Source organism: Spermophilus citellus, assembly GCF_964194105.1.
Source record: "Spermophilus citellus genome assembly, chromosome: 5".
Lineage (NCBI taxonomy): Eukaryota > Metazoa > Chordata > Mammalia > Rodentia > Sciuridae > Spermophilus > Spermophilus citellus.
In genome coordinates, this window is record NC_138186.1 from 159,059,608 (window position 1) to 159,085,377 (window position 25,770).

The window sequence follows — 25,770 nt, forward strand, 5'->3', positions numbered from 1 at the left end:
ACATGATTAATTGACACTGTGCAGCCTAGCATCAGGAGATGCTGAATATTTTGTAAGATGAGTAATCTAGTTAAACTCCCATCTCTCTTTTCTTTCAGTGTTACCAGCAGTTATGGCTTATGCAGATGCAAAGGCTTATTTCCCTGTTCAGATTCTTGCACTTTTAGCATAGCGTGTTTCCTTTCCATGTAGATAGCCAAAAATAATATTGACAAATTCATGACGGCTTCCATCTGATACTATTGCAAACTTATGCAAATATATTTAGATGGTTAAGCAAATAGAATAATTAAAGCTCCAAACGTCAAGAATGGAGCAGGGGGGAGTAGTGCCAGCTGTTGTATTATATTTTCTAGCCTCGAGTTGGAAGTTAATGAAGTGTTTGAAAATACACCTTTAAAGCTGAAGATCTGATTATGTTTGGGTTTTTTTGTTTGTTTGGGATTTTTTTTTTCTTTCAGATTTAAATAAAGCACAATCTATTATAATTGTAGGGACTTATAAGCATTCTGGGAGTACTTGTTTTCTCAGCATACACTATTTGGAATTTTAAAAGATGGGCAGTGTTTCTTTGTCATGAATCTTTCCGCTGGGACCAGCCACTCCTGGATGAACTCACACAGATTGAGAGTTTCTCATAATACAGAATCAAATTGTTTGTCTTAAAAAAATATGCTACTTTAAAGTCCCAAAAAATCAAAGAATGAAAACAGACTAATACTTGGCAAAAGCAGTCAATTTGAGGAATTGTCTTTCTTTTTTTTTTAAGGAGTTGTCTTTTTTAAAGACTGATTTTTCTTACAAAACTTGCTTCCAAAGAAATTCACTTTGTATGTCATAAACCCCCAAATTTTTCTTTATGACACCTTTAAATTCTTGATAAATATCTTTGAACTGTTAAATCATGTTTAACTTGTTGGAAATAAGGGTTTTCTACCAATTTAGCAAAGATTGATTTAACATTTACTCTCATTCCCCAAAACTTCAAATATTAAATGGAATCATAGCTTCTAACTTTTCAAGGTTGTGAGTGTATATTCTTCTTGAAAATTGTGTTAGTTTTTTGTGGCTTTGTTTTATTTTGTTTTTTGTTAGTGTTGGAGATTGAATCCAGGTGCACTCTATCAGCTGAGCTACGTCTCTAGCCATTTTTTTATTTTTTAGCTTGAGACAGGGTCTCTCACTATGTTACCCGGACTGGCCTTGAACTTGCCATCCTCCCGCTTCTGCCTCCAGGTCTCTGTGATTATTGGCATGACCACTACATCAGGCTGTGTGTCTTCAGAGAAATGTCTTTTCAGGTCCTCAGCCCATTTTTAAAATTGAATTATTTGTTTTATGTATTTTTTTTTGTTAAGTTGTTGTAGTACCCAACTTGTTTTAGTATTTATAAATGACCTCCTGCACATCTCTACAGTTTTGTGCCAGTGATGTCATTTGACTTAGGAGCATCTGAAGCGCCACTCCAGTCTAACCACTGGGGGCATGTTACCAAGGGTCTTGTCAGGTGGCCAAAGGAGCCTGGTTTTGCTGACCACCTTTCCTGTCAAGAGAGAAGGCTTGGGGGACCCTGGCTGCCATGGCTCTGCACCCCCATCCTCCCCACCGTATCCCAAGCTGCCTCTCACTGCTCTCCTGCTTCTCTTGCGACCTCGACCAGCTCTTCCCTTTCTCCACAATGAAAGCCCTGGACCAGTGAGGCCTTAGCTCACTGTGTTTATCAGAACTCCCTTCTGGAGCTGTAATCCCAGCAACTCCAGAGGCTGCGGCAGGATGATCACAAGTTCAAGACCAGCCTCAGCAACTTAGTGAAGCTCTAAGCAACTTGGTGAGACCCTGTTTCAAAATTTTAAAATGCCTCTGGGTTCAATCCCCAGTACCAAAAAAGAAAAAAACTCTCTTAGGATAGCAAACAAGAGAAAGTCAACTTAGACAAAAAGAGGGAATGAATTGACCCAACTAACACAAAAGTTCTGGCCTTAGCTGCCACCAGATTCAGGCCTCTGGCTTCAATCTCCATTCCTCAGCCCAGTGTCCCTCAGAATGATGCTGTCTGTCAGTAGTAGCCCTCACTCCTGTGGGCCCTGTGGGCCCTGTTTGCCCCACCAGCACCAGGTGCAAGGCCTCCACGGTCACCGAAGTCCAGGAGCACGGAGCTGGCCAGGCAGGACCCCAGCAGCTGCTTCTCGGGCTGTCCCTGGTCTGTAGTGTGAATGAACCACAGGTCTCCCGCAGGCAGAAACCACTCTTGTTGTTTTAGAGGAATGTTGAGATTTATCAGACACAAAGCCATTGAAAGCACAGCTGTATTTCTAGAGGCTCCTTCTCCTTGTGTATTTTTGTGTTGAATAGATCTGCTCCAGGGGCATTTCCCACTTCAAAAGAGGTTCCCATATTCACAAATTGGGTAGCATTGAGTGTGTGAAAATAATGTTCTAACTAGGGGGAACACACACACACACACACACACACACACACACACACGGAAAATATCTTTATTCTGATGCTTACTCTTCAAAAGAGTCAGTTGTTGGAGTAACGTCTTTCTGTGATGCCTGAGGACCCCCAGCCGGGGCCTCCTGACTTTAGCTCTCTCATCTTAGGCCCACAAAGTTCCTAAGTCACTCATTCATAGGTAGCTCATTCATGTTGTGTATGTAGGGCTTGGTATTCATTCCACCTTAGCAAGTAGAACAACCAATGGGATTATTGCAAAATCAAATTAGATTGACCAGTTAGAAGCATCACAAATCACTTAATCATTTTTGTCACCATTTTTGTGACGTTCATAAGTAATTGATACCAGCTGCCCCATAATACCAGAGATAAGAGTGTATATTAAACTGAAATGTGGATGGCTAATGACATCTGTAAACACAGACCCCGTGGAGTGGAACCTCTCCAGCCAGTGACCTGCCTGACCACCAGAAGTAGAAGCTACTTTGTGATCTTGTGCGGCAGGGATGCCTCTTGCCTGACCCCCCATTAAAAGGAACTTGAGGAGAGATCTTATCAGTGATGGAGACAGAGACACCTCCGGATTCTGGAGGGTCGTTTTTCACTTTTTGTTCTTGGCTGTGGTTAGTAATACTGCCAGATCTTCTAAATCCTGAGGCATTTCCTCCGGGCCCTGAGTAGCTGCGGAGGGTCAGGTTCTTCTTGAACTGTGGGTTCAGTTACCGCATCCATATGTTCCCGGCCCACTCTCTGACCTCCATTCTCTTTCAGTGCTTATTTGGGGGGCTTTTCATGTTTCCAGCCACTAATCCCAGGAGACTCTCTAAATATTCTGAGTATACAGCCTAATTATTTTTTAAAAGCTAACTTAGTAGAAATTTCTTAAGCTTGATATTAATTGCATAAATATTTTAACTTAAGAATCCTTTACTCACAACCTTAAACCGTTAAATTAGATAGCATATTAAAGGTAATAAACTTAAGAACTTGCTTCAGCAGGCAAGGGTATTGCCATCCTGCCCACACTTGGCCCTGTCAACCCTATTCCACTCACTGGGGGGATTATCCATCTTCTGAAGAAGAGTATCAATATTGTCCACAGCGGTGTATCTTTTGAACTCGGCTGTTTCTTCTGAAGCATTGATCATGGTATCCGGCTTTGATTCCATGCCAGTTTGCCTGATTTCATTAAATTTTTGGAAAGGACAGAAACAATGGCATCATTTTATTGCAATCCTCACATCAATCATAATTTGGGGCAGTCTTGGTGAAAGATGAGGAATTCAGACTGGGAAGGGAGAACCCGGGCAGCAGGATGGAATGCACTGAGGGCTAATTTCGTAGTGTAGCCACCTGGACCTCATGATTTTTTCGCTGTGGCTTGATTCTAAAGTGAGTTCAGTCACATGGCCCAAACCTCATGCAGAGACCAGACAGTTTTGTTGTTGTTGTTTGTTTCGGTTTGGTTTGGGCTTTTGTTTGTTTCTTTGTTTTTTGATACCAGGGATTGAACCCAGAGGTACATAACTACTGAGACTCATCCCAGCCCTTTTATTATATTTTATTTAGACACAGGGTCTCTTAGGACCTAACTAAGTTGCTGAGGCTGGCTCTTTGAACTCACTATCCCCCTGCCTCAGCCTCCCGAGCAGCTGGGATTATAGGCACGTGCCACGGCACCCCACAGTTTTTAATTAGACACTTACAACCCTCTTTCTCTGTTTTTGGTTGGATGGGGAGCCTCTAACCCCCCAGGTCCGTACAGCTGGGAATATCAGGACAAGTCAAGGACCAGCAAGCAAGATGCTCCCTTGCTGGCTCAATAGGCTGCAGGGCTATCTGTGACAAAACCCAAATGCAAAATCCAATCTGTGGCTTCTCACACCAGGTTTTCCCTGCACCACTCCTCACCCTTGAACCTGGTCCCCCACCATATTGTTTTTCTCTTGCAATTCTCTCCCCTGAGTTTGCAACCTGCATCTTTTCATCTTTGGACAGTACCCTTTCTGATTAGCAGCTAAGCCACTCTCCTTCTCCCATAGGGCCTCACGTTGCTCGAGTGTGTCTTGGCTCTGTGTGCTAGCCTGTCCAGGATCATTTCCCTGATGAGGTGTCTCTTTGATCCAAGTGGGACAGAAGGTTCCCCATGCTCTTTGGTGTGATAAGACATTAGGTGTTTTTACACTCACAGAGAATTAGATTCCAAGTGAGACTTCCTTATATAATCTTCTTAGTTATACATGACAGTAGAATCCCTTTTGATAAAATTATGCAAGTATGGGGTGTATCTTATTGTAATTAGGACCCCATTCTTGTGGGTAGGCATAATGGTGGGGTTCACTTAGGTAATTTCTTATGTGTACACAGGAAAATTATGTTAGATGTATTCTATTGCCTTTCCTTTTCTTCTCCCCCTCCCTTCCATTCGTTCTCCTCTGTCATGTCTAATCTTCCTCTCCTCCCGCTTTATTGTGCTTTAGCTTCCACATAGCTGCTAAAACATTAAACCTTTGGTTTGGGGAGATTGGCTTATTTCACTTAGCTTGATATTCTCCAGATCCATCCATTTACTAGCAGATGTCATAAAGTCATTCTTCTTTATGACTGATTAATATTCCATTATGTAACCCAATGTGTTGATGAGCATCTAGATTGGTTCCACAATAGTTTAGCTATTGTGATTTGTGCTTCTATAAACATTGACGTGACTGCCTCACTGTAGCATGCTAATTTTAAATCCTTTAAATATATGCCAAGGAGTAGGATAACTGGGTCAAATGGTGGTTCTATTCCTAGTTTTTCAAGAAATCTCCATACTGCTTTCCAGAGGGGTTGCACCAATTTTCAGTCCCATCAATAACGTGTGAGCGTTCCATTTTCCCCATATCCTTGCCAACATTTGTTGTTACTTGTAGTCTTGATAATTGCCATTCTGACTAGATTAAGATAGAATCTCAGTATAGTTTTAATTTACATTTTCCTAATAGCTAGAGGTGTTGAACATTTTTTCATATATTTGTTGACATCAGGTTCAGTGGTGCACACCTATAATTCCAGCAGCTTGGGAGGCAAGACAGGAAGGATCACAAGTTCTAAGCCAGCCTCAGCAACTTAGTGAGGCCCTAAACAACTCAGTGAGACTATCTCTAAATAAAATACAAAAAGGAGCTGGAGTTGAGTGCCCCTGAGCTCAATCCCTGGTACCACCAAAAAAAAAAAAAAAAAAAAAAAAAAAAAAGTTTCATATATTTGTTGACCATTCATATTTTTTTCTTTTGAGAGGTTATATTCAGTTTCTTTGCCCATTTATTGATTGGATTATTTCATTTTTTGGTGTTGGGCTTTTTTAATTCTTTGTATGTCCTGGAAATTAACGCCCTGAGATATAGGTGGCATGGACTTAATTTCTTATGCTGTAGGAATTTTGTGTTCAGGAATCAGTTCCTGTGCCCATATGCTGAAGGATTGGACCTACCTTTTCTTCTAGTTGGTACAGGGTCGCTTGTCTAATTCCTAGGTGTTTGATCCATTCAGAGTTGATTTTTGTGCAGGGTGAGAGAGGGGCTAACTGTCAATTTGTTACATAGTTTTCCCAGAACCATTTGTTAGAGAGGCTGTCTTTTCTCCAGTTGTGTTTTGGGCACCTTTGTCTGTTATGAGGTAAGTGAACTTATGCAGGCTTGTCATTGTGTCTTCTGTTCTGTTCCATGGTCTTCTTGTCTATTTTAGTGCCAATACCATGCCCTTTTTGTTACTATAGCTCTGTAGTATAATTTAAGGTCTGGTATTGTGATGCCTCCTGCTTCATGTTTCTCACTAAGGGTTGCTTTAGCTATTCTGGGCCTCTTGTTTTTCCAAATGAATTTCATGTCTGTTTTTTCTGTTCATATGATTAACGTCATTGTAATTTTGATGGAAATTGCTTTGAATTTGTACAGCACTTTTGGTACTAAGGCCATTTTGACAATATTGATTCTGCCTATCCTAGAACATGGGAGATCTTTCCATTGCTAGGGTCTTCCTCAATTTCTATTTTTTTAGTGTTCTGTAGTTTTCATTGTAGAGATCCTTCACCTCTTTGTTAGACTGATTCCTAAGTTGTTTTTTTTGTTTGTTTGTTTTTTGGTTTTTGAGGCTATCGTGAATGGATGGTTTTCCTAATTTCTCTTTCAGCTGATTCATTGTTGTATTGGAGTATAGAAGTGTAATTGATTTATATAATTTTATATCCTGCCATCCAAGTGAAACTTCTATCTCAGATAATATAAATTAGGTTTTATGGATTATTCTGCACATCAGAATCAAGGAAATAGATTCTAAGTAAAAATACCATAAAGTACTATCACTTATATTTAAATAGCTTTTAATCTGAGAAAGTCTGTCCCACTGTACTCCCTAAAATACTGAGACTGGACCGTGTTGTTCTCTTTGACCTTTCATTTTTGGAAAGTATGTATTCTGTTGAAGCAGTTAGTTGTTTGTTTATTTATTTATTTATTTTGGTACTAGGGATTGAGCCTAGGGACACTTTACCACTAAGTTGCATCCCCAGCCCTTTTTATTTTTTATTTTAAGACAGGGTCTCACTAAATTGCTCAGGGCCTCACTGAGTTACTGAGGCTGGCCTCAAACTTGTGATCCTCCTGCATCATCCTCCTGAGCTGCTGAGATTACAGGTGTGTGCCACCACATCTGGTAAAGCACTAATTAGATTTAAACACTATCACCAGCCTCTCCTGTTCAGTCTGTATCTTCAAACTGGTCTTGGTTGTCTTTAGGGAAAGTTATGGAATACCCGCATTGTTCTCAAGTTCCTCAACTATCTTGGTGTTTACTAAACTCTTTTGTCTATAACTCTCTGTCTTGTAGAACAGAGGTCAGTAAATATCTTCTGTAAAGGTCTGGATAGTAGCTTAGTGGAACAGACTCAGTGGATTAGACATGATCTATCCTAACCTCTCAGGTCTGTAAAAGTGCAAAGCCAGCCATAGACCATATATACACAAACGGCAGGCTGTGTTTTGTTTTTTGTTTTTGCTGTGTTCTAATAAAACTTTATTTATTAAAATAAGCAGGTAGCCAGATATAGGATGCAGGCCTTAGCTTGCCAGTCCCTGAGTTAGAAGAAAAGGGAGATTCGTGTAATTTTATCTTTTAATAATAAACATAAAACCTCCTCAGGAATCCCTATCCTCTCCCTCATTGGGAACTATTTTTACTTTACCAGTGTCCCAAAGTACTGGTGGCAATGAGGTAAGAAAGGCTAAGAATACTGTTTCCCAAAGCAGTTAGCCAAGCCTTCCCTCTCCCCACGGAAATCCCCATTGACTGCAGGAGGGAAGCAGCTGGCTAGGAAGCCTGCAGCCTGCCCCAGTTTATTTAGGGAATTCTAAGCTCTGCTCCAGGTCACTTTCCCTCTACCCAAAATATAACAGCAAATGAATTAATTGTTGCTTGCAGTCTTGCCACATCTAGTAAACATGCTAGAACATTAAATTTTCATGTAAGCACCAGATTTGTTATAGGTTTGCAGAAAATGACATCGTAGTGGGGGATGGGGATAGCAGGAGGAAGAAGTGAAAGTGACATGTTAGCAAAACTGGGTGCCACCCTACCACTGCACCAGGCTGGGAGAGATGCATAGAAATGTTTGCTCTTGTAAAGTGTGTCTACGTTGACAATTTATATTTCTCATTCATATATATATATATATATATATAAATTCAGGCTTTGTTGGCTTGATTTCTGTGGGAAAATAGCTAATGGGCTGATGGTATCGCTCTATTCAACATTCTAGAGAATTATTCAGATGCTTGTCAGATCCCCGAACCACATATTTATTTGGGAATGCGCCAGGTTGGGAAGCTCTCATTCATCAAGGTCACTGAGAGGGCAGCAGAAAGAGGCATGCTAAACTTCCAGTGGTTCTCGCTGCTTTTGTCTGTAGCAAAGTCATGAAGGAGCCAACCCACCAAAGAAACAGAGCAACAGGGAAATCTGATTAGCTTTGTTTGAGAAAAGCAGGTGACTGAAGAGTATCTTAAGAATCCTCATTAGTAGTACTAAGAGAAAAGGAGGAAGAGGAGGAGGAGGATTCAGTTTATAAACCTAAACAGAATATATGTGTGGCCTCGTTTCCTATTCATTTCTATAAATAATTTTCTTTGTAAAAGTTGTATAGGAATGGGTGTGGTGGTCCCAGCAGATTCAGGAGACCAAGGCAGGAGGATGGCAAGTTCAAGCCCAGCCTCAGCCACTTAGCAAGACTCAAAACTTTAAAAAATAAATAAATAAATAAGGCTGGGAAGTAGCTCAGTGGTAAGCACTCCTAGGTTCAATCCCCAGGACCACAAAAAAAGAAAAGTTGTATAGGACCTGGGATGTAGCTCAGTGGTAGAGCATTTGCCCAGCATGCACAGAGCTCTGGGTCCAATCCACAGGACTGCAGTACAAACAATAAAAAGTTGTATATACCAATTGACATCATAAATACACAATTTCTTATGTCCCCTTTTAAAGATTGTGTTTTTATACAAAAAGGTTTTTCTGCATTGATTTTATATGTCAGTAAATGAATGAGGTTTTGGCCCTGGACTTAAGAAAATGATTTCGTTTTAAGCTCATTGTATTTATTCCATGTATTTATTTTGAATTGGACTTTGTATAATTTTATTGTTGGGCTACTGATCTTAAAATCAAATCCTGTAATTATACAATGCTCCCCCCAAAATTGCCTTTTAGTTAAGTAGTAAGTGGAATAATAATAACCTTAAAACCCCCCATCAGCCTATAAAATTTACTCATACTTATGAGATAGTATTATCTCACCCAATGAGAAATGACAGTCTTTAAAATACATTGCATTCTAAGAAAGGTGGAGTAACAGGAACTAGATTTCCTTTGAAACAACTTAAAAATGGGCTGAAGTGTATTAAAAATTCACTCCAGACACCGACATCAGGCAGAAAAGAAGAGTGACCCCTGAGACATAGAAAACAGACAGGATGAGCTCTGCTGTCATCCTAGCCTCTTGCCTTGAAAGAGGTTTAGACTGCTGTGTAGGGAGAGGGAACCCAGAACCCTTTTTCTTAGTACTACTAATGAGGATTCTTAAGCCCTGAGTTGAAGATATGGAGCCAGAGGTCCATCCAGGGAAACCGAGGCAGCTAGAGATTCAGAGAAGAGAGAACCATGCAGATCTCCAGAGGGTCTTCCTTGAATATTCAAGTGAGTGCTGATCACACAGGTAGGAAGAAACTACCTGAAGCCAGGGAAGGGATCCCCCAAAAGAAGTAGAGGGAACAGTATGTGAATACCACCCAGAGCCAAGAGGAGGTGCCTGGGTCTAGCACCAAAAGTGAAGAGCCTCATTTTCCAGGGGCACTCATTAGAGTACTAAAGAGAATCTGGCCTCAGTGATGGGGAAAAAATTAATCCTAGACTAAACACAGCTCTCATTCCACCCAAGACAGCTTAATAACAAAATCTTAAAAAGGTCGAATTGTTTCCATATAACTAAACTGGGTCCCAGAACAAAATATAAGAATACTTAAAGAGATACAAAAATAATCCATACCCAACAAGATAAAATGCCTAACATCCAGTCCAAAATTATCAGACATGAAGTAGGAAAATACCACCCATAATGAGGAAAATGAATCAAAACTCACCCATTAATTATACAGATGACAAAATTAATAGACAGAGACATTGAAAGTAGTTGTTATAGTATTTTATATGTCCAAAAACTAGAAGAGAGATTTAAAGTGTTAAGTAGAGATAAAGACTATTTTTTAAAAATCAGACTTCTAGCAATGAAAACTACAATAACTGAAATGGAAAAGTAATTAATGGAGATTTGACATTGCCAAGGAAAAGATTAGTTAACTGGAAGACATAACAAGTAACTGCCAAAATGAAACAGAAAAAGGCTTAAATGAATGAAAACAACATCAGTGAACTTTGGGACAAAAATACCTAGAGAGGAAGATAGGCATTAAAAAATACTTGGAAGCTATAAACCTATAGATTTGAGGTCAACAAATCCGAAGTACAAAAACATGAAGGAAATTATATCAATGCACATCTTAATCCAAATTGTTTAAAGCCGGTGGTAAGAGCTAGTTGTGGGACTCACTGGTAGAGCACGTGGTGGGTATGCCCAAGGCCCTAGAACCAATCCCCACTAACACAAAGTAAGTAAATAAATAAATTAAAGCAAGCCAATGATTCGGAGAAAATCTTACAAATAGAGAATAAAAGACACATTTATGTTCAGAGAAACAAATTGGCAGCTGGTTTGTTGTTGGAAATAACACTGGCTAGAAAACAGTCAACATTTTTAAAGTAGTGAAAGAAAATTCTCATCCTAGAAGTCTTTGCACACTTAAAATATCTTTTAAAAGCAAAAGTAAAGTAAAAACATTCTTAAATAAGTAAAAACTGAAAAGGGGGCATCACTCGCCAATTTGAACCTCAAAAAACAAGTTCATGAAAATCCTTTAGTTAGAAAGAAAAGGATATCAGTGGGAAAACTGGATCTCCCTCATTCACAGGAATGAAGAGCACTAGAAATAGTATTATCTGGGTGCATTTAAAGACTTGTTCTTATTATTTAAGTCTCTTTAAAGATAAATTAAGTCAGTGCAGTGGTGCCCACCTGTGATCCCAGCCACTCAAAAGGCTGAGGCAGAAGGATCTCAAGTTCTAAGGCCAGCCTCAGCAACTTAGCAAGGCCCTCAAGAACTTATTGGGACCCTGTCTCAAATAAAAAATAAAACGGGTTGGGGAGTGTGGTTCAGTGGTTAAGTGCTCCTGGGTTTAATCCTCAGTACAAAGAAAACAATTACTGCAGGAACCAAGAATAATAGAAATGTAGATATGACAACAATAGCACAAAGTTGAAGAGAAAAATGGAAATCCACTTTTGTAAGACCCTTATACTATATGTGAGGTAGTAGGCTATCACTCAAAGGTGAACTGGAAAGTTAAATGTGTACTATAAATACTAATGAAAATAATATGACAAGGAGTTCTAGTTAATAAGCCAACAAAGGAGATCAAATGAAATCAGCAAGAATACTCAGTCCAGTTGGGCATGGTGGTGCACACCTGTAAACCCAAATACTTGGGAGGTTGAGGAAGGAGGATTGAAGGTTCAAGGCCAGACTAGCCAACTTAGCAACTTAGCAAGACCCTATCTCAAAATAAAAAATGAAAAAGATGGGAGATATAGCTTTATGGTGGAGCTTTTTGTTATAGTGTTCCATATGTCCAAACCCCAGTACTGCAAAAAAGAAAAAAAGAAAAACTCTCCAAAGAAGGCTGAAAAGGAGAGAAAGGAACAAAGAACAAGTAGGACAATGAGAAAAATAATAGCAAAATAGTAGATTTAAACCTAACTATATCAGTAATCACATTAAATATAAATGGTCTTCATACCTCCATTAAAATGCAGAGATTGTTAGATTGGTTAAAATATACAAGACTCAAACATGCTGCCTCAAAGAAACCCACATAAAGACATAAATACAGTAGTCCCCCATAAAAGCAAGGGTATGTTCCATGTCGCCCCCAGTGGATGCCTGAAAGTTCAGATAGTACTGAATCCTATATATACTATGTTTTTTCCTATACATTTATGGTTTTGTTTATTTATTTACCTATTTATTTGTAGTGCTAGGGGTTGAACCTAAGTCTTCACACATATTAAGCAAGCACTCTACCATGGAGCTACATCCCCAGCCCTTTTCCTATACCTTTATAACTATGCTAATGTTTCCAAATAAGGCATAGTAAGAGATTAATGACAATAACCAATAATAAAATAGAACAGTTTTAGCAATACACTGTAATACAATGATATGCATGGGGCCCCTTTCTCTGTCACAGGACTGTACTATATTTTTAGACCACCGTTTACTGTGGGTAACTGAAACCATGGAAGAAGAGACTGCAGATGAGAGGGGACTGCTATAGGTTGAAGTTAAAGGGGTGGAAATGCTAATACTATCCGAAAGACAGCTGGAGGAATACATTAGTGTTAAACTAGAACTAGAATAAAGCGTAGAAGTAAGAATAAAGCGGGTTGCCATTTCATCAACCAACATCATAATCCTGTGTCAGTAGGTAAAATAACAGAGATTCAATAAACATGAAGCAAAGGGGGAAAGTAGGCAAATCCACAAATATAATCAGAGATTTTAAAACCCCTCTCAGAACAAACAGACTGAAATCAATGAGGATCTTGAACAATACTCCAATGACCTAATTGGCATGAACAGAGCGCTCCACCCAACAACAGCAGAGTACACATTCTTTGCAAATGTACATAGAACATTTGCCAAGATAGACCATATTCTGGACCACAAAATAAGTCTCAATAAATTTTAAAGGATTCAAATCACTCAAAATATGTTCTGTAACCACAATGGAATTGAATCAGAAATCAACACTGAAAGAACCTGGAAAAACTCCAAATATTTGGAAACTAAAGAAGCTTCAGAGTGAGAGAAAATATTTGCCAATCGTCTGATAAGGACGAGCATTTATAATATAAAATAGACTATTAAAACTCAGAAAATAGCTCTGAAGAAATGAGCAAAAGATTTAAACACTCTTAATTCAAGAAAGTATGGGATGATAAAAGCCCATAAAATTATGTTTACTATCAGTAGTCATTAAGGAACTGCAAATAAAAACCTCAGTAAGCACCATGATGTCCCTACTAGAATGTCTGAAATTAAAAAGACTCATCGTACCAAGTGTTGGTGAGGATGGGGAACAATGGAACTCTGGTTCTCTGCTGGTAAGAACGTGTAATAGGACAACCCCTTTGGAAAACAGCTGTGGTTCTTTGTATCTACCATATGGCCAAGCCATGCCATCCCTCATATGTACTCAAGATAATGAGGTGTGTGTCCACATAACAGATCTGAGCATGGATGTTCATAGCAGCTTTCTTTTTTAATACCTTTATTTATTTCTGTGTGGTGCCGAGGATTGAACCCAGTGCCTCACACATGTGTGAGGCCAGCGCTCTACCACTGAGCCCCAGCCCACAGAGCAGCATTTTTATAATGGCACACAATAAGCTTTACACTTGGACATCTGCCGTTTGTCATGTGCCAAGTTTGCCTCAATAAAGCTGCTCAATAATGTTGTTTGTTTCAAAAATAAACTGGCAACAAAGTGGAAACACGGAAGGAAAAAATTTCAGAAGTTAGAGGATCCATCCAAAAGGCCTAACGTCCAAATAATTACAATTCCAGCAAACATCAGAAAGACTCCAAAGGAGGAGAAATTATGGGGGGGAAAAAAAATCTCCTACCCCACTCCATTTTTTTCCCCAGAACAGAAAGACTCTACCCAGAGGGGACAGAGAATGGGTTTGTAGACTCGCTCCAGTGCACCTCATCATAAAGTGAAAAGGAACCCCGGAACCCGAAGGGGAGAGTAGAGCTTTCAGAGGGATGCTCAAAACATGGGTGTGCAGATTATCCAAATCTCAGTGTCACCGACCCTGTCCGCAGCAGCACGGGAGGCTGGATTACAGCTCTTCAGAATTCGGAGAAAGCCATACCCCAAGCCAAACCATCAGTCAAGGTGCAAAGAACAGAGCCAAGTTTGGAGTTCTAGAACTGACCCCCATGCCCTTCGCTAAGCTGCCTGCCGGAGGTGCTCCCAGAAAGAGTGAGATGCCTATATTTATTTTCTCTCCTCTGCTGTGCAACAAATCACCACAGACTTCGCCGCTCAGGCAACGCTGGTCACCACCTCCGGACCTCTGATTTCCATGAGTCAGGAAGCGATGGTGTCCCTGGGGGCTGTGGTCTCCTGAGACCTGAGGTCCTCTTTGAAGCTCACAGAGCTAGTCACAGAATGCAGTTCTCTGGGGTTGTGGGACGGAGGACCCAGCTTCTTGCTGGTTGTCATCTCATCCCAGATCCTAGAGGCCACATGTGGATGTTTTTGCCATGTGACCCGCTTAGGCCCTTCCACAACACACGGGCTTGTTTCTTAAAAGCCAGCAAAATGGAAAGTTTCTCTCTTGAATCTGCTAAGACAGGGCGATGTCCCAGCACTTTTACCAGGTAATGGAACATAACTCCAGGCCCCTAGTGCCACATTTTCTTGGTTAGAAGTATGCCACACGTCTTGACTTCACTCAAGGAGACGGGTTGATTGGGAGTCACCATTCTGTCAGCGGGATGGCAGGTGGATGATAGTGGGAAGAAAGCTAAGCAGACAAAGTCACAATGTCTACCTCCCATGGTCCCTACTCTGAGCTACTGCGAAATCCCTTCCCTTTCCGCAAGTGTCTTGACCTCCAGTCACTCCATATATACTTAAAAAGGGACAACGACCCTCACCTTCGTGAGCTTCTCTTCTAGTGGAGGAGCCTGTAAACGAGGAATGTGAGGGAGTGTATGGTGCCCGGGTGGGGAGGAGACAGGTACTGAACAGTTACTAAACATCATAGCATGCAAGATGGTCTCACTGTGGATGTCACATGGTCCTCATAAATCCTGTGATCTAGCTGGAAGTCACCATAGCTCTGTAGTTAGAGATGGAAAGGGGGTGAGTCTGGGTGGTAGGGGTACAGAGAGCTAACTCCTGGCCTCTCTCAGAAAGCCAAGGGGTACCGTCCAAAACTACAAGATCAAGACAAGGCAGTGGGCGAAAAAGGAAACCGAGAGTTGTTCTCCTTGGTAGTCACTAAGCTCTTGGGGTGGGGTGGCAGTGGTGGGGTACTGTCTTTTTTTTTATAATAAGGCTTCGGGAGCGGCGTGACCTTTTAAGCCACGTACATGATTTAATTTGGCAAAAATCAAGTTCTTTAAAAAAAATTCATTACCTTGCTCCACACACATCTCTTTTTTTAAATATTTTTTTAATTGTCGATGGACATTTTTTTTTTTTATTTTTTGTATGTGGTAGTGAGACTTGAACCTAGTGCCTCACACGTGCTAGGGAAGCACTCTACCACTGAGCCACAACCCCAGCCCCACACCTTCTTTTAACTGATGCTAAGAATTGAGCCTAGGTCCTCATGACTGCTGAGCCTGGACTCTACCACTGAGCTACATCCCCAGGCCCTCTCCCAATTGTTAGTGCATTGTATTTGTGGTTGCAAGAGGTCATTCAGGAGTGATTAAAAGATGCTCCACCTGTGGTTTTCTCTTCCTTCCACCTCCAGCATTTGTTGGGAGAGGGTGCCCCAGCAGTGTTGCTGGTGCATGAAGCCAGTTTAAATGAGAAAGTGTCCTGTTTGTAGATGTGTTTGCAAGTAGCATAGTTAGACTTCTTTTGGTGCAGGACTTAGGAAACGTTAGAGGAGGATGAAAACATGTCTTATTGACATTCTCGTCAGTGTGTAGAGGGAAGGCCACATTCACACCTGCTCTGTTATTAGGGAAGGCTGCACCTCATTCTGGGGGCGTGCACAGCCAACTCCAAAATCAAGGTGTCAGCAGGGTGGTCTTCTCTTGAGGCCCCCTTTGTCCTCCCCTGGCCTTCTCTCTGTGAAACTTCCTCTTGGTGTCTCTTCCTCTTCTTAGGATGCTAGTCCTGTGGGATCGGAGACCTCACCTGAGACCTCATTGACTTAGTCACCCCTTGGGAGGCCCATCTCCATATACAGTCACATTTAGGAGACTAACCTGCAACCTGTGACTTTCAAGGGGACACAATTTAGTTTAGATATGCACTAACTCACTACTAGGCCCACTCTGATGTCCTGGGCATTTTTCTGGGATCCAGTCTGGTCAACTGGTTGAAGGATGCAGAGCGCTGTAGGCCCGTAGTGTGTCCAGCAGGTCCATGAGGCCACAGGCTGGTCCTGAGTCCTGAACTCAGCAGGTCTTAGCAGCCAGGTGTCAGGTTGGTGGACAGGAGCTGAGGCCACACCTGCTGCTTCCTTCCTCTCCTGCCCCTCAGCATCCCCTCTGCCATTGCCCCACGAGCAGCAGAAGGGGGGCTTTAGTGATGGATACAGTTTCACTCCATCCCCTTCTGTTTCCCTGCGCAGCAGCCTTTTATCTCTGAGGAAAGTTTTGCAGGGCTCCGGAGGGGTGAGGGACAGCGATAAAAAACAAAAGAGAAATACTAAGCGAGTCTGGGGGTGTGGAACTAGCAGGAGCACTAGTAGTGTGCAGAGGCCCTGGGTTCAGTCCCCAGCACCACAGACAAAGTGAAAAAACAAAGCTAAACTACTTGGCACAGGAGGGCAGCAGTGCCCTCAGAGCAAAGCCTGTCACCCACCCTTACTGCTCCTCTTCCATCTCGTCTCCTTAAAAGGGACACTGAATAATGACTTTACTACCAGTAGGACCTACGGATAAAACCCAGGCCCAGACCATCAGTTAATTTTCAAGGGAGGGCCTTCTCAGAAGCCAGGATTTATTTACTTAATATTAGGCTTCCAAACAATAAAATCTTCAATAGCCAGAGTTGGTGGGACTCTCATGGCGAGCACCTGCAGGCCAAATAGCTAATGAGTAAAGATGCCGCAGAGATGAGGGACCTGCTCGTGGTAGACCTGTTTTCATTCCCTAAACCCTGCCGTTCAGTGTAGAATCATACCTGGTCACACATCTAAAGGCTTCTCTCTTAAGCAGAATTTGTCCTTGATCAGTGCTGCCCCCATTTTCTTGAATACTCTGGGTCTTGATTCTTTAGTTTAGTTCCAGAGTTGATCACCTTAAGTAAGAACTACGAAGAAAGTAGCTTTTATTTTACTTTGTTTTTTTTGTTTTGGTGCTAAGGATCAAACGAGGGCCTCATGCATGCAAGGTAAGAGGTCTACCACTGAGCTCCATCCTCACTCCTTCCCTGAAATTTGTAACTGAATTATGCAGATGGTTCTTTAGTTACTTCAGGGAATAATGTTGATGGTACAGTTTTCAGACAGGTGTAAATAATCCATATCTGATCTTACAAGGGTAACAAGCCTGTTCTTTATAAGGAAACACTCTGGCTAGTTAATGTATTTTTATCATTTTGAAAGCCTTTGTTTTTTTATGGCCCTAAGGCATTATTGATTCACTGCTGCTGTGACTCTGTTTTTAATTTTAATTTGGAAAGATAGCATCCAAAATGTAAGCTCTACAACTCATTCTTCGACAGATGTTAAAGTGGAGAAGGGTCAAGGCTAAAATGGTAAAGTACAGATGTATTTTCACGCATTCTCTGGTAGCTTGGAGGGATGCAGAGAACCCTGGAGAACTCATACCATTTCCTTGTGCATTTCTGACCTGGGCACATCCACCTTCCCAGCCTCTGCAGTTGAAACGGGCCTCCTGTGACTAGAGAGGTGACACCATACCCATGAAGTGTGGGGACAAGCGGGGCTTAGTGGGGTAGGACTCCGGCTCTAGAGTCACATTGTCTCCACCAACAAACTGGGTGATTTGGGGCAAATTACTTAACTTTTCTATGTTTCATTTTCCTAATCTCCAAAAAAAGGGGAACATAGTAATATCGGTCATGTTGACCTCGTCAGGTGGTAGGGATGGACGATCTATCCTTCCATGCTGAAAATAATTTTCAAAGCAATTTTTAAAAAAACTAATAGAAAAGTTCATTAAGGATAGGCTTCCTACCCCTAAAAGAAATTTCTAGTTCCCTTTCAAAAGAAGAGAGAAATCACTGTGTTTGTCCAGTCTTTCATTCAAGGGCCATTGAAATAAATTGGAACGATGTGAGCCCAGCAGTACCCTTGATGGCACCGTCTGAGAGCAGGACCTCCACTTCGGAAAGTTATAAGCTGGGAATTGATTCACTTTATTCCTTTGATATAAAAAGCTAAAGAATTAAAAACCCGTGGCCTACTTGATGTGGTTTGGTTGACCTGTCTCTAAATATAATATAATGCAGGGACCATGTTTTAGTCAGCTGTTTCACTGCTGTGTCTAAAGGACCCCACCAGAACAAAGATAGAGGAGGAAAAGTTTATTTGGGGGCTCAGGGTTTCAGAGGTCTCAGTCCACAGACAGCCGGCTCCATCCCTGGGGGCTCAAGGTGAGGCAGAAGAGTGTGGCGGAGAGAAGCAGCTCACATGATGATCAGAAAGCAGAGAGAGAAGACTATATACCCCAAAGCCACGCCTGCCGATTCTCACCTCCTCCACCCACACCCTCCCACTAATTCTAATTCACTGATGGGGTTAAGGCTAGCACAACCGGATCTTTTCTCCTCTAAACTCCGTTGCATTGTCTCACACATGAGCTATTGGGGGACACCACATCCAAACCTTAACAGACCAGGTCCTGGCCAACTTGGTGTTCTCTCAGTGAGCTCATAGCCAAGGTTTCTGAGCTGAATTAAACAGTCTGCATCTTTTCAGGGAGTCCCGGGCACCCAAGAGAGTCCACACTGTAGGGTTGAATCAAGCCACCATGAAAGATGAGTGAGCTTTAAGCCCACACACAGGACCCTGACTACTAAATATAGGTCACCTTTAAAATGCAGCCACAAGCTGTGTGGGTAGATATTACCTAACTGCTCAGGGGGAAGGAAATTCCAGAACATTCCATCTCTACTAAGTCAAGCAATAGACATCCCTATTTTAGCACCTCTATCTATTTTCACTAAATTGACTTTTAATATCCCTCTTTCTCCCCTCAGTCACTTGACATTTCACTGGGCCATTTTTCCTCGAGGATCATCTTAGAATTATTCATGTAATTATCTAAATGACCATGTGATATAAACAGTTCTGTCCCTCAACATCCAAAGAAGGAAAAAGGGAGAAACAGAGAGTCTAATCTCCAAGAAACTCTCTTATCATTCGTTTATGTCCTATTCTCTAATCATCCTCTGGTTTTACTCCCCATTTTAAAAAAATTATTTATTAGCTGGGTGTGGTGGCACATGCCTTTAATCCCAGTGGCCAGTTCAAAGCCAGCCTCAGCAACTTATCAAGGCCCTAAGCAACTTAGCAAGACCTTATCTCTAAACATAATATAAAAGGGCTGGGGATGTGGCTCAGTGGTTAAGCACCCTAGGTTCAATCCCCCCTCCAAAAAAAAAAACCATAACAATATAATGAAAAATATCTATTAGGGCCTAATATTGCCAGACACTCTATGAAACAGTTCAGAAAATAACTGTGCTTTAAAAAGATGTTAAATTTTTAGATATTTCATCAAAGAGGAAAAATCTTGTTTACAACAAAGAGTTCATGTCAAGTTTCCCTTGTGTTTGCAAGTCAAGCAAGGTGTAGGTCCCTGTGGGGCCTCCCTGGTTTTATCTGCTCAGGGAATCTTCTAGCCTGGTCTCCATGTAATTTACTTGAACAATTGTTAACCAGTGTCTTGTTTGTTTTGTTTCTGGTTAAGTATTTTAAACATATTAGCCATCTTCTGGAAAGAAAAGAAAATCGTAGAAGGATTTCCTTCCACTGTAAGAACAAAACAGAGCCGGGGGATGGTGGCGCACACCTGTTATCTCAGTGGCTCAAGAGGCTGAGGTGGGAGGATCTCGAGTTCAAAGCCCAGCCCCAGTAAAAGCAAGGCGCTAAGCAACTCAGTGAGATCCTGTCTCTTAATAAAATACAAAATAGGACTGGGGCTGGAGCTCAGTGGTTGAATGCCCTTGAGTTCAATCTCTGGTACCAAAAAAAAAAAAAAATACAGATACGTACATTAAAAAAAAAATGCTACTGCTCTTCTGAATCAAAATAAAACTAAATGGCTTATTCAGAAGGAAAAAGTAGTAGATTTAAGGAGAAATCAGAAAATAGATTATCTCACAAGCACAACAAAACTAATTGCAATGATATTTTGGTTAAGTAGAAATTAAAATTCTATTGCTTTTTGAAACAACTTTTTTTTTCTTTGTACTTAGGGATTGAATCCCAGGGTGCTTTGCCACTAAGCTATATCCCCAGCTCTTTTTATTTATTTATCTATTTATCTTAATTTTGAGATAGGATCTCACTAAGTTTCTCAGGGCCTTGCTAAGTTGTGGAGGCTGGCCTCACTGACCTCAAACTTCTGATCCTGCCAGCCTCCTGAGTCACTGGGATTACAGGTATGTGCTATCCTGCCCACCTGAAATAATTCTTTTTTTTTTTTTTTTTTTAGAGAGAAAGAAGAGAGAGAATTTTTTAATATTTATTTTTCAGTTTTGGGTGGACACAACATCTTTATTTTATTTTTATGTGGTGCTGAGGATTGAACCCAGCGCCCCGCACATGCCAGGCAAGCGCGTGACCGCTTGAGCCACATCCCCAGCCCGAAATAATTCTTAATAATAATTCTTAATAATAATTTTTCTGTTCATGCCAAGAATATTTTTGTACTTCTTAAATGACTACTTTTTAAATGTATGTCCATTTTCTCTTTTTTTATTAAATATTGGTTTTTTAGTTGTAGTTGGACACAATACCTTTATTTAATTAATTTATTTTTATGTGGTGCTGAGGATCGAACCCAGGGCCTCGCATGTGCTAGGCAAGCGCTCTACCACTGAGCCACAATCCCAGCCGCCCATTTTCTCTTTACTGGTGTTTAATGTATATTCATAAAGGCTATTGGTAGAACTTACTGTTTCCCCAAAATAATGTTAACCCTAAGTTAAAGATTTGGAAGATTTATTATAGTCAAAGTTAGGGTCATGAAGGGCAAAAAGCCTATGTTTCTTGGCCTTTGTAAAAGAATCCACTAATGCTCCATGACAAGTAAGTACAATTTAGTAGCTCCTTAGTTATTTTAAGCAGGAGGCCTCCTTAGAGGGCACAGAGATAAAGTAAACACGGAGCCCAGTGACCCCGGGCATGTGGCCAGGGGTCAACTCCCAAGGGCTCTCTGGGCTCTTTTTTTCCTGTAGTGCTGAACTGAGTCTCCTCTAAGAGCTGTGATTCTTTGGTAAGTTTTTCATGGGGAGAGAATATCAAGTGAAGGTGTAATTTCTGCTCACATCACCCTGAGTCGTGTTTGCTCAGCAGGAAAGTTTTTACTGTAGGAATAGACTAGAGGCAACTGTGTACCCACAGGCCAGGGAGCCTCTGGGCTCTAGAGTGCTGTGCGGTTTCTCGTCTGCTCTTGCTTATTCCAAATAAGTAGTCCAGATTCTTGGAAGGGCTTATTGCATCATTGGGAAGGCACATGGGAATCTTTTGATTAAACTCATTTCTCTCCCATTTGAAAGAATAAATCAAAATGAAGGAAAGACATGTCACACTTACTGACACAAAGTATTTTAGCTGACTTGACTCCCAACTTGGTCACAGAATCAGACCAGAAGACCCACATTCTGGTTCATGGCGACCAGTAGATCCTCCTCTAGGAACACACGGATCATACATACCCTGCCTTCGTCAGTCTTGGCCTCTCATCGACTCAAAGTTCCTGCTGGAGAGTTGACTGTTCTCTTCAGTAGAAAGAGTGGGTACACAAGCAGGGGGGACAGTGGGTTATCCACAGTAGACTCTCCGGTTGCCTTTGTTGCCCCACATATACTTCGTTCAGAGTTCAAATTGGGTTTTGTCACCTCAAGTGGATTTAACCTTGACCCTCCTGTTACTGAATTCTGTTTTAAAGTGGACAGTGTTGCAGCCTCTAGAGCAGCACCTGCCACAGTGTTGACGTGAGTTTCTTACTAGTAAAGGATGCTTTGGGCCCAGAGAATTAAGGGATGGGGAAAATACAGCTGAATACCATCATTCCTTTATTTCTCTCAAATTATTAAATGCTGTTTCCTTCTCCATAGGCCCATACATATTATAGAAGTATCTTAAGATACCTTTTATAGCTGGGCACGATGGGGCACACCTGTAATCCCAGACACTTGGGGCACTGAGGCAGGAGGAGTGCAAGTTCAAGGCCAACCTCAGCAACTTAGCAAGCCCCTAAGCCACTTTTTAAGCTCCCATCTCTAAATAAAAATATAAATATATTAAAGGGCTGGGGTTGTAGCTCAGTGGTTAAGCACCCCTGGATTCAATCCCCAGTACCACCCACCCCCCAAAAAATGTTTCCTTGTAGTTGGCGATTTGGAGCCCAGGATGCCACCAACGTGTTCCGGGAGTTTTCCTCCAGGCAGGCCTCAGAAGCCCTCTTAGCCATACAGCCCTGAAGTGCAGGCCTGTTCCATTAGCAAGACAGCAGCCACCGCCAGCCACCACAGTGTGCTGTGCCTGCCCCTTGCCCTGCCCCACTCCCCACTCCCACTCCCAGGCCTAACAGGGCAGAGAGGAACAGTTAATGAGGCTTGTAGGTGCCCAGATTTGCTCTCCACCAGCTGCCAGGTGGGAAGGGGGTAGCACTGCAGGGGGTGGATCTAAAAGGTTCTTTGGCCCTTGCCTTTCCCTGGGGCTGAAGGAGAAGGGCAGTGAGGTGACCAGTGGCATGGGCGCCCTGGGAGTCCTCAAGCTGCAGTGTGCCTCCAAGTCCCCTGGGCACCTGCTGTCATTGCAGCTCTTCTCCAGCAGGTCTGGGGGCTCTGAATTCCTAACAGACGTCTGGGCTGCTGCTGGCCACAGACGGCCTTTTGAGTGAGAGGAGATCCTATACATGGGGGCAGGAGAGGTGGTGAAGCGCGAAATTCAGTCCCCTGCAAAGGAAGCAGAGCATGGAGGAGCTTGAGCACCAACCGCCTCCTGGCTACACCTCCTGAGGGACACTCTGGGCCGGGGCAGCTGGACCCTGCGGGGTGCAGCACTTAACCTTGGGAGAGCTGGGCTAGGCAGAGGCCCAGGCACTGCCCGGGTACCCATCAGATGCCCCTGTGCCCATGAGCATCACTGCTAGGGCACAGCAGGAAAGACTGAAATGGAGGAGCGGGTTATCGGGAGCCTCACATCCAGATCCTGGAGCAGGGTTAGTGTGTGAGAATCCCTGGGAACCAGTATGTTTCCTGGCACACCTGTGGTTTCTGAAGCTGGGGACAAAGAGCACCTTTTAAAGTGCTCATTCAGACTTGGCCCAGCAAGGAGGAACTGGGCTTCATTCTGCACTGCCACTAACTACCCTTTTTAGGTTTGGTTTGGTTTGTTTCATTTTCCTTTTTTGGTGCTGGGAATCGAACCCAGAGATTCTATACCCCTGAACTATGTCCCCAACTCTTGTAATTTTTAATTTTGAGACAGGGACTTGCTAAGTTGCTAAGGCTGGCCTTGAACTTGCAAACCTCCTGCCTCAGCTTCCCAAGTCTCCTAGGCATGCTCCACTGCTCCCAGCACTGACTGTACTGTATCTGCCTTTCTACCTAAACATCCCTGGATTCATCTGTAAAGTGAGGTGAAAGTCAGTACCTATGTCCAAGGGTGCAGGGAGCTGGATGAAGTCATCCATGCGAAACCCTGTGTGTCACAGAGGTGGTGGTGGGGACATGAGTTGGAGTGACATCGCAGACAGAGTCAAAGTCCCTGTATGGCATTTATTACCCATGGGCCCTTGGGCATCTCTCTGAACCTCAGGTTCTTCCTTTGTAACATAGAAATAATGAAAATACTTCCCATGTAGATTGTTGAGAATATAAAGCAGACAAAACACTGAGCCCAAGGGCCTGGCTCAAAGTACACCTGAGACTGGCCGAGGTGGGCAGGTGACTGGGGCCTCCAGAACAGATTCACACTGCACTGGAGGTTTTACCAAAACATGTACCTCCAGGTGAGGAGAAGCCACCACTCACTCCACCCACACTCGCAACCCGTGCACCCAGAGCTGGGGTTCAGCACAAAGATTTGACTGGGAAGAAAAGGTTTGGTGTGCTGTGGACTATGGGGAGGGCACACGGGCTAAATTTCAGGAATCAACACTCAGCCTTTCTAGAGATTGAAATAACAGGGGCCAGGGTTGTAGCTCAGTGGAAGAGCGCTTGCCTGGCATGTGTGAGGCACTGGGCTCAATTCTCAGCACCACATATAAATAAATAAAATTAAGGTCCATCAACAACTAAGAAATACCAAAATTAAATAAATAAATAAAAGAAGAGGAAAAGAAATAACAGCTAGCCAACCTAAAGAAAGGTGTGTATACATAGCCTAATATTACACGAGGCTGGACCCAGCACTGTGGCTAATTGGTGTCACTAGGCCAACAGTATCCAGTGTGATCACTCTGTGGCATTTATTTTCCCTCCAGATGAGCACGATGCCAGGGCTTCCCACTCGGCCCTGCTTTTATGACATAGACCTGGACACAGAAACAGAGCAAGTGAAAGGTTTGTTTTAACTGCAGGAGACCTCCCAGGACCACTCCAGGTAAGCTGTTGTTGTATTTTTACTTTTTCTTCCTTTTCTGTTGTTTCAGTTCAAATGCTTTTTTGTTTTGTTTTTCTGATACTGGTTATAAAAGTGATTAGTTGCACACCCATCATCCCAGCAGCTCAGGAGGCTGAGGCAGGAGGCTCACAAGTTCAAAGCCAGCCTCAGCAACAGCAAGGTGCTAAGAAACTCGGTGAGATCCTGTCTCTAAAATACAAAATAGGGCTGGGGATGTGGCTTAGAGGTCCTGTATTTACTCCCCTGTACAAAAAAAAAAAAAAAAAAAAAGTGATTAAAGTTGATTAAAGTCCTTCCTTGATTCCTACAAGTTCCTACCTTATGGCTAGCCGTCCATGAGTTGGGTCCACGCCCAGGTGTGGACTTGGAATTAATGGTCAGTCCACAGGCCCTTTGAAAGAGTAACTTCTTACCTCTCTACCGCACATTCTTTGGTACAGAGTAGATGCTCATGAGTCAGAGGAACCTCGGTGTGTTCATTTCCTAGAGCTACCATAATGGAGTACCCCAGAAGGAGGGCTTAAAACAAGAGAAATTTGCTCTCCTGCCGTGCTGGAGGTGTGAAGGTCAGGGTGCCTCGGGGCATCCCTGCCTCACTCCAGTCTCTCCCTGGGGTTCTCCTGTGAGTCTGTCTTCACGTGGCCTTCTCTTCCTATAAGGATACCAGTCATATTGGACTCAGGCCCACCATAATGACCTCATCTATTTTTTTTAAGGATTCATTTTTTTATTTGTTCTAACTAGTTAAACATGACAGTAGAATGCATTTTGACACATCATACGTAAATGGCATATAACTTCTCATTCTTCTGGTTGTACATGATATAGAATCACACAGGTCATATAGTCATATGCACATAGGGTAACAATGTCTGGTTCATTCTACTATCCTTCCTACCCCCCTACCCCCTCCCCTCCCTTCACTCCCCTCTGTCTAATCCAAAGTACCTTTATTCTTCCGTAGATGCCCCGCCCCCCGCTTATTATGAAATAGTATCTGCGTATCAAAGAAAATATTTAGCCTTTGGTTTTGGGGGATTGGCTTATTTCACTTAGCATGATATTCTCCAGCTCCATCCAATTAA

At 42.3% G+C, this 25,770-nt stretch overlaps 1 protein-coding gene across 2 annotated transcripts in view; it reads left to right on the forward strand.

Annotated features, from left to right (window-relative positions):
• Nucleotides 1–25,770, forward strand: part of MTHFD1L (methylenetetrahydrofolate dehydrogenase (NADP+ dependent) 1 like) — a 191,846-nt gene that overhangs the window by 159,149 nt on the left and 6,927 nt on the right. For both annotated transcript variants that reach the window (XM_081295964.1, XM_081295963.1), the window contains one exon: nt 24,546–24,664. In XM_081295964.1, the coding sequence (XP_081152090.1) occupies nt 24,546–24,635 (90 nt within the window). In that variant the 3' untranslated portion in view covers nt 24,636–24,664. The remainder of the gene's footprint in view (nt 1–24,545; nt 24,665–25,770) is intronic.